This window comes from Pipra filicauda, unplaced genomic scaffold (assembly GCF_003945595.2).
Source record: "Pipra filicauda isolate LSUMZ 115617 unplaced genomic scaffold, ASM394559v2 scaffold9_size5747161_pilon, whole genome shotgun sequence".
Classification (NCBI taxonomy): domain Eukaryota; kingdom Metazoa; phylum Chordata; class Aves; order Passeriformes; family Pipridae; genus Pipra; species Pipra filicauda.
This window is the reverse complement of record NW_024105198.1, coordinates 2417094-2425657: the sequence shown is the minus strand read 5'-3', so window position 1 is coordinate 2425657 and position 8564 is coordinate 2417094. Positions and strand designations below refer to the sequence as shown.

Sequence of the window (8564 nt, the reverse complement as noted above, 5' to 3'; positions counted from 1 at the left end):
AGGAGGATGAGGGGGATGCCAGCTCTGCACATCCCGCTGGGAAGCTGAACCCCAGGGAGCCGTTGTCTCCCGAGGAGGGGCAGGTGCTGCAGGAGAGTCCCCCGGGCTGGGCTGTGGCGGCTGGGGAGGGGAATTTCTCGGTGTGACGGGCTCACCTGCGGCCCGGGGCTGCCGGGAATCCCACGGTGACGCCCAATGGCCACAGCCAGGAGCTCAGTGCCTGGCTCAGGATGGCCACGGAGCCCTCGCTGGCTGCTCCCGGTGCCCTCGGCACCAGCTGCCCGACAGGAGCTGGCACAGGGCACAGCCTGTCCCTGGCACAGGGAAGCTGCTCGGGGGAACTCCCCCAAACCCGCTCGGCTCTCCCAAGTGCCACTTCTGCCTCCTGGCGTTTGATGTCACGCTCGGTCACCCCGATCACCTGAGCACCCTCCTCCCATCCCGCCGTTTCTCTTTCCCTTCCCTGCAGTGCTTTCTGCACTGTTTTTCCCCCTCTTCAGGCTTATGTCTTTCTTTTCCCACTTCCGTAGCTACGAACACCCACATGCCTTATCTCCTTCCCCCATCCCATCCTGAAGCCTATTTATACAGAGCCTGGCTCCTGCCCAGCTTGCCGGAGAGCGCCGGAGGAGCGGGACGGGGCTGGCAGCGCCCGCAGCCCAACATGCTCTTGGCTGAAAGGGGATATTTGCTGCTCTGGCTGCTCCCATCCATCCTCAGAGCCCGGTCTAGCACGGATTCGAGGCCCAGGTCCATGCCCTGCCAGCAGGTAAGGCTGTTTTCCCAGGAGCACCTGGGCTGGTATGGCTCCAGCAGCATCGCTGGGGCTGTGAGCATCCCTCTGGGTCTCCTCCCCATGGCTCTCACCTCCCTCCATCTCTTTAACCTTCCCAGCCTCTCCTCTTTTCCTATCTGCGAACCAGTCTCCTGTGAGGTGATCCCAGCATCCAGCTGTTACCATGTCCCTGCTGTGCCCAAGATGCTCAAAGGCAGGATGGAGCACAGGGATTCCAACAGCTACCATCAATGTTAGAAAGGCATTTGGGAGCCTGGATGGGGAACAGCTGGTTTCTGTCCCCCCCAGAGAGAAATCAGCTGCTCCCCATCCAGGCTTCCAACTCCAGAGGAAACCAGTTTGGAGCGAGAGGGAAGGTAGAGCCCACCACAGCACTTTGCCTAAACAGGGATGCTCTGAACCAACTGGGCATGGGAAGAGGGAACAGTCTCATTTCCACTTGCTCATTCCCATCTTGGACAGCAGCTGGCTTGGCTGGAGCTGTGGTTTGTAGCCCCCCCTCGTGCTCACAGCTCTCCTGTCTTTCCACAGAGCCCCACAAAGGTGTCCTGCAAAGGAGTCGGCCTGCAGAAGTTTCCCAAGGAGCTTGGCCAAGGAATTAAGCACCTTGAACTCTCCAACAACTTCATCCGAAACCTGTCAGACGGCTACATTCCAGGATTTGGGCAGCTGGAGTACCTGGATATGTGCTTCAACCAGCTGGAAGCCGTGTCAGCCACCACCCTGGCTCAGCTGCCCCAGCTGCGCTCGCTCCTCCTGGGATCAAACCACCTGGACCGGAATTTCTTGGCTAATGGGGAAGCCTTCCATCTGCTCAGGAATATAGAGGTCCTGGACCTGTCAGGGAATAACCTGGAGAGCCACATGGCAGGCTGGTACATCAGCAACCTCACCAGCCTCAGGGTGCTGGATCTCTCCAGGAACAAGATGACCAAGCTGCTGGCAGGGACCTTCCGGAGCACTCCAGGGCTGCGAGAGCTCGATCTCAGCAACAACTACATCATGGAAATCCAGGAGGGAGCTTTTGAGCCTCTGCAAGAGCTGGAGGTGGTAAACTTGGCTTTGAACTCCATCCAGTGTATCTCTGGCTTCAGCCTCACACAGCTGCGAGTTTTAAACCTCAGCCACAATGCCCTGGAGCTCTTCACCTCCGAGGAGGGAGTGGAGCCCTACCTGCTCCAAGTGCTCGACTTGAGCCATAACAGACTCCTCTATTTTCCAGAGCTCCCCAAAGTCAATGATCTCACACACTTAAACCTCTCCAACAACCTTATTGCTTCCCTGCTCCCAGGCTCACACCGGCTGGAGGACTTTGTCCTGCCCTACAAGGAGATGGGGCGGTTCAACAGGACCGTGCGTCCCACGGCCACTCTGACACACGTGGCTGACTTGGACCTCAGCAATAACCGCCTGGAGCTGTTCCCATTTGCCTTCTTCCACAGCCTGGGCTCCCTGCACAGCCTCAGCCTGGCTATGAACTGTCTCCAGGAGGTGGCCAGGGAGTCTCTCACCAATGGCACAGAGTCTGCTGACCCCTCTCCTGCTCCAGCAGAGCGCACTGAGCTCTCTGTGCGCTCCCTGGACCTCCACAGCAATGCCCTCCGAGTGCTGCCACGCTGGTTCTTCAATTCTCTGCCTCAGCTGGAAACCATGGACCTGGGCTCCAACCACCTGCAGCCTTGCGAGGGCCAGGGAGGGGATTTGGGAGGGAGGTCTCACGTTCCAGCCCCTGGAGACACCTGCACCCCCTTCTACAATGTGCCTCGCTTGAAGCACCTCAGCCTTCGCGAGAACAACATCAGCAGGCTGCACCCCCACGCCTTCCACAGGACCCCGCTGCTCTCCCTGGACCTGTCGGGGAACAGGGACTTGTCTGTGCCCACGGGAGCCCTGGGGGGGCTGGAGCTCTCCCTGCAGGAGCTCTCTCTGAGGGGCAACCAGATGGACGAGAGCCGGGCAGCGCTGCCCTGCCTGGGCGCGCTCCGAGTCCTGGACCTCGCCGGGAACCGTCTGAGCGCTTTGCCTGCAGGTCTGTCCTGCTCCCCACTGGAAAGCCTGGACGTTCGGAATAACAGCCTGAAGACATTGGGAAAACTCGTGAGCCGGTCCCACAGGCTGAGGGAGGTGTCCCTGGCCGGGAACCCCTTCAGCTGCTGCTCTCTGGGCTGGCTGGACTCGCTGCGTGCGGCCGGCGTGGCTGTGCAGGACCTGGGCGATGCCCGGTGCTCCTTCCAGGACCGTGGCTGGAACGTCTCAGCTGGGATCACCAGCTCTCCCCGGTGGCTCTGTCCCCAGCCCAAGGGCACTGGCTCGCTGGCTCTGCTCGTGGTCCTAGTGGGCCTCTCCCTCCTCAGTGCCGGGGCTTTCTGCCTCCTGAGGAGAGGCCAGAAGGCTCCGGGCTGTGCGGGACTCCGGAGCAACAGGGTGGGGGTCTCCCCGCCCCACCCCAAAGGAGAGGGGCCAGCCCAGGAGAGGTCACCAGACATGGTCACCAAAGTGTAGCCTAGAACTGTAGCAATCAGTCAGAACTCTAATTATTATTAATAATATTAATATTAATCATATTATTGTGGTCTCCTCACTGGTTCCTGCAGGATCCCTTTAAATCAATCACACTCTGCTGTGGGATGCGAATTGTCTCCATTGGGGCCACCTGGGTGTTTCCCAGCTTTCCCAGAAGTCCCTGTCTGCCTTTTAAGAAGGTTTAATAGCTCTGCTAAATACCTGCTGTTGCTCCTGAAGCATTCCTCGGTCTGGTGAGGGGCAGGAAATGGGAATGGTGCTTGGTGATGGCTCTGAGGGTGGGTTGCAGTGCTGGGGTGGGGAGGGGGGTTCTGTGGGACCCTGCTCATCCTTCTGCTGCCTTTCCCTGCCAAGCTTTCATCTGAATGGTGCTGTGGAGCTGGCAGGGCTTACAGTGCTCCCAGGCACTGCCATGGGTGTCTCCTCACCCACTGGGATCGTGGGAATGAGAGAAGTGGGAGTCTGTGCTGTCACCAGCCCTTCAGGTGGGTGCAGGACATCCCACCCTCGGCGCCTGGACCCCCGAGGTGACGGTGGCAGGGACAGATGGTCCTATCCTGGGTCTCTTCTTTGCTTCTCCCCAGAAGTGTCCCCTGTTCTGGGGTGGCACCTGGGCTCTCTGGGGCAGGGTCCTGCCTTCCCATGTGCCCAGGAGGCCCATGGCAGCAGGTGGGTGAGCTCAGCGTGTCCCTCACATCGTGCCAGCCTCCTTCCCCAGCCCAGCACTCGGTGACGTTACAGGGACACTTTGGGGCCACCTGCCCATAGCCCAGAATGCTGCAGTCGCCTTCGGTGTGTGTTTCTGGTGTAGTTTTTGTGCCCTCTGTTCCTCACTTAACCCCTCCCAGGCTGTGCTTCCCTCACATGTCACCAGGAAACATCCTGCCCTTTGTGCTGCTGCTAAGCTATCAGAGGGCTGGAGCCTTGGTGCCACCCAGAGCCGGGTGACCGAGGGGACAGTGGGGAGCAGCAGGGACACCACGTGCCACGGGGTGCTCAGGGACACCCTGCACTGCCGGGCACTCGGTGCCAGGCACTGCCCTGAGCTCCTGAGTGCTCCCGGGCCGTGTTTATCCAGCGCTGCTGACGCAGGATGTGTCCTGTCCCCGGGAGCAGCAGCAGCTGGGGGAGGATGATGGCCTGTTGGGGGGTGGTGGCACTTGGGGACAGTGGCTGCTGATGCCTGGAGTTTCCTTCAGGAATTAAAGTATCTGCTAAAAAATGTCCTGAAAACAGGAGGAAGGCTTGTGGTACTGGTTTTAACTCACAGGGAAGGCTCCCAAAGGCACAAAGCTGGGCTCGATGATCTCAAAGGACTTTTCCAACCTTAAGGGTTCTGTAAAGCTCAGGGAAAGGGGGAGAAGAGGGATGGTGGCCTGGCAGTGGGACAGGGAGGCTGCCTGAGCCTGGGGAGGGGAAGTTAAGCTTAAAACAGATAAGAAAGCCTGAAGAACCTCCAAGGCCAAGGAAGGGCTGTGAAGGTATGGAAAATGAGCCAGGGAAATGGTGTGCTGGGTTATTACATCTATTGATGTCCGTCTGCCTTCCCAATTCACAGAAAAACAGGATTCCAGGTTGTGTCTCATGGATTTGACAAGAACTGAATCCACGTCAGTGCCAAGGGCAATGTCCCCTTTTCCCAGTCACAGGAAAAGCTTGGCCAGGAGCAGGGCACAGGGTGAGCACCCAGGGCCTGTGCTGGCACAGGGGACAGCGAGGTGGGACCAAACCACATTCACAGCAGGAACCAGCACAAGGCCAAGAGAAACCCGGGGTATGTCCTGTGCCTGCACTGCCCCTCATCTAGAGCTTCCCAGGCTTTAGGGGAAATGGTTTCCCTATCCCAGGCGTGTCTTGGCATCTCAAGCTTTTTCTTCATCCAAAAGGAGGATAAAAGATCTGTGGAATATTGAAATTTGAACAAATAAAGTGAGGATGCCAAAAATGTTGCATTTGAGTCAGGCTGGGAGGCAGCAAGAGTGTAAATTTTGGTCTGACAAAAAAAAGCAGCGGTGGGTGAAATGTTGTGACCATTGACAAATTTTCTAGAGAACTCGTTGAGAAATCCAGCAAAACTCATTCTTTCCAGTGGAAAGCCTTCACATTTCTCTGGATCTGCATTTTCATAGAATAATAGATTTTTATCAAAAATTTCCAACAAGCCGTTCCTCTAACCCAGGAGGAAATTATCTTCCCTGCAACTCAATTATAGCACCTTTTTAGTCCCTTTTTCCTTTTTTTTTCCCTCTTTTTTTCTCTTTCTCTCTATGGGGATGAACCAGAGCCTCACCTACTTCCAGAGCTGAGGAATATCCTGGGAGCTGATGGCAGATCTCACCCCTCAAGCCACCACAGCCCAGCAGAGTAGGGAGAATGCTCCTCACCCTCTGCATTAAGCAGAGCTGAAATGAACCTGAATCTCACCAACGCTGATGAGATGAAGATCACGTGCTTCAGGCTGTTTCACCCAGCTGAAGGTATGTCCCCCTCCAGAAATGCTGCTGGAGGTACCATTTCTTTTATTTTTTCCTGATACTGCTGCAACACCCATTCCCAAATAGGATTGATCTCATCAATCCCCATCCTCGTGCTCCCCGTGCTGGGCTGCCTTGGACGTGCTCCTAGGGAATGTGGTGCTTATTCTACAGCTTTGGGATGGGACAGGAGGCTGGTGGCACCTCCAGGACACCAGCCCATGCATCCCTCCATGCCTAGGGCTGTGCTGCCACTGCTTCCCATTATCCCTCTCTGCCACAGCAGCTCTGACTCAACACAACTCCCCTGGCAGCCGTTCCCAGCCTGGAGGGTGGGGTCGGGCATGTTGTTCATGACACTTTCCTCCTCTCTGGGGGGGCTCTGGCCAGGCTGGGACCTCCCCATGGGGAGCGTGTCCCCCCATGCCCCCCTGCCTTGCACAGCCCTGTGCTGCCCCTGGGGCATCACTTCCCCGGGATGGGGGGGATGCAGATGTTGCCACATGTTGTGCAGCTGGATCCTGGACCCCCCAACCCAGCTGTGCCTGCAGAGCCTGCCCTGGGCTGCTGCTCCGGGACACTGCCCTGGCAGCTCTGTCACAGCAGCACAAGGAGTGTCACCGGGTGTGATTCTCCTTCCAGCAGGAGCAGCCCCTCAGTCCCTGCTCCCAGTTTGGGGGCACTGGATGGCTGTGGGGACAGGTCACGCTGGGAAGTGACTCTGGAGGGGATAAACTGGCAGGATTGAGTCCCTGCCACCCCCAGCCCGTTCTCAGCACCCGTCCTGTGCTCCTGACTCCAGCACTGCCTCGGAAAGAGGAAGGAGATGGTTTTGCTGAAGGACAGCAGAGCTCCACAGCAGGGTGGGCACTGGCACCCAGGGTGACCCTCACTGTCCCCAGCCTCAGGAGGGGACAGGAGGCTCACGGTGCCCACCAGCAGCTGGGATCTCATCCCCAACCTCTGGGACGTGGCAGGAGCTGGCTGGGGAGCAGAACCTGCCTCTCCAGGACGTCAGTGCCACATGACTGCGGTGCCACTGCGTCACTGCCACAGCCCCGGGCAGAAGGATGTGGCTCCTCGTGTGGTCAGGCAGTAGGTGAGCGTGGGGTGGGGAGCACTGAGGTCACCAGGGGCCTGAGGGGGGACACTGATGGCAGGGGAACCCCTGGGAGGTCCCCTCCCAAGGTGCCCCTCCTGAGCCTGGGAGCCACAAGCCCTTGGGAGCAAGGACGGTGAGTGGGGAGGGGTCCCCATGTGCTCACACGGGTCACAAACCATTCAGGGGTGTTTGCTTTGGCCCCTGCCCAAGTGCCAGTGGTGAGGGACATCTTTGGCCATCCAGGACAACTGGCTGATGTTCCTCCATCCCAGGAGCCAGCTCTGTGTGCAGACAAGCCCTGACCCAGCACCAGGTGTGCTACTTCCCCTCTGGCAGTGTCCCCAGGATGGCCAACACCAGGCAGGTGGAGAACGACATTTCCCAGTGTTTCTCCCTGCTCAGCACCGACCGAGGGAGCCCCAGCTGGGGGCCGAGGAAGGGAAGCATTTCCTGGGCTGGGAATCCCCTCCTGCCTCCCTCCTTCCCCAGAGTCTGCCCTGGAAGGGGAAGGAAGGGGTATTTTTAGCACTTGCCCTACACTTGTTTCAAGGTCTGAGCTAAGAAGAGGAATTGACGTTCGAAGAAAGGTTGGTTTGGCTTTAAAAGGAAGGGTTTAGTTTTTTCCTGCAACTCAGTCCTTGCAAAACTTTTCTGTGAAGAGGGATTGGTAAAAGTACCTCTCGTAGGAGGCAGCCCTGGGCAGGGCACTGGTGTCACAGCTCCCTGTGCTGGCACTGCTTCCAGTGCCCTTGTCTTCCACATTCCAAAGGGAGGGATGGGGTGGGACTAATCCTCCCTATCCCAATGCTGATCATGGCTCCCATCACCTGCAAAGTGAGTCCCTCCTGCCAGCCCATCCTCCCATGGTTCCTCTCTGCATTCCTGCTCTCCAGCAGCTTTTCCTGACCACTGCTCACAGCTTCTGAACCCCCTGGGGACCCACGTGCCTTCCCAGCTGCCGTCCAGCACCAGTATTGTCCTGGCAACCCACTGGAGATGCTCCAGGTCCCGCAACAAGACACCACCCACACCTTGAGGAGGAGTTTAACTGAATGGCACAAGGTCAGTGGGGGGAAAGCACCTTGTTGACCCCAGGAGCCGGTGGGAGCAGGTTCTCCAGGACCGAGGGCACGTGGTGGCCCTTAAGAGCCAAACCAGTGGCCAGAAGGTGGCAATATCCCCCCTTTGTTCTGGCCCTGACAGCAAAAGGTCCCTCCTTGTGCAGGGGATGGGGCCGGTTTGGTTGGGAATCTCTTAAAATCATGGAGTGGTTTGGGTTGGAAGGGCCATTAAAGCCCATCTCCTAGACATTCCCAAAACACAGCATTGCCTGTGCTTGGCAATTCCTGCCTCGCATGTGCCGGATGAATCTCTGCCTTCCCTCTGCCCACTGAGCACGTGATGCCCGAAAAACCACCCAGGCACCTCCCAACAGTGACAAGAGCAGCTTTTCCTGGTCAGAAAATTCCTGATCCCTCCAGACGCTGCTCAGATTTCCCCTCAGTGTTCCCCTCAGGGCCTGAGGCTGAAAAGGGAACTTGGGGGGATCTGATTTCATAACACCAAAATCCTCAGGGCTGGAGCGAGAGGGGCGCAGTGTGGTCACTGTGTCTGTGTGTCAAGGGAAGAGAAGGATCTGCAAAAGCCATGACTGGGAAGGTGAGGTGCG

At 57.9% G+C, this 8564-nt stretch overlaps 1 protein-coding gene across 1 annotated transcript; it reads left to right on the top strand.

Annotated features, from left to right (window-relative positions):
* Window positions 1-370: 370 nt before the first annotated feature.
* Window positions 371-3397, top strand: LOC113989907 (transforming growth factor beta activator LRRC32-like). Its single transcript, XM_027724880.2, has 2 exons — window positions 371-769; window positions 1328-3397. The coding sequence occupies exons 1-2, from the start codon at window positions 545-547 to the stop codon at window positions 3296-3298; spliced, it is 2196 nt and encodes a 731-aa protein (XP_027580681.1). The 5' UTR covers window positions 371-544; the 3' UTR covers window positions 3299-3397.
* The last annotated feature ends 5167 nt before the right edge of the window (window positions 3398-8564 follow it).

Coding starts and splice junctions, on each gene's coding strand:
- LOC113989907 (XM_027724880.2), top strand. CDS start 545: ATGCCTTATCTCCTTCCCCCATCCCATCCTGAAGCCTATTTATACAGA. Junction 770..1,327: donor GGTCCATGCCCTGCCAGCAG/GTAAGGCTGTTT, acceptor GTCTTTCCACAG/AGCCCCACAAAGGTGTCCTG.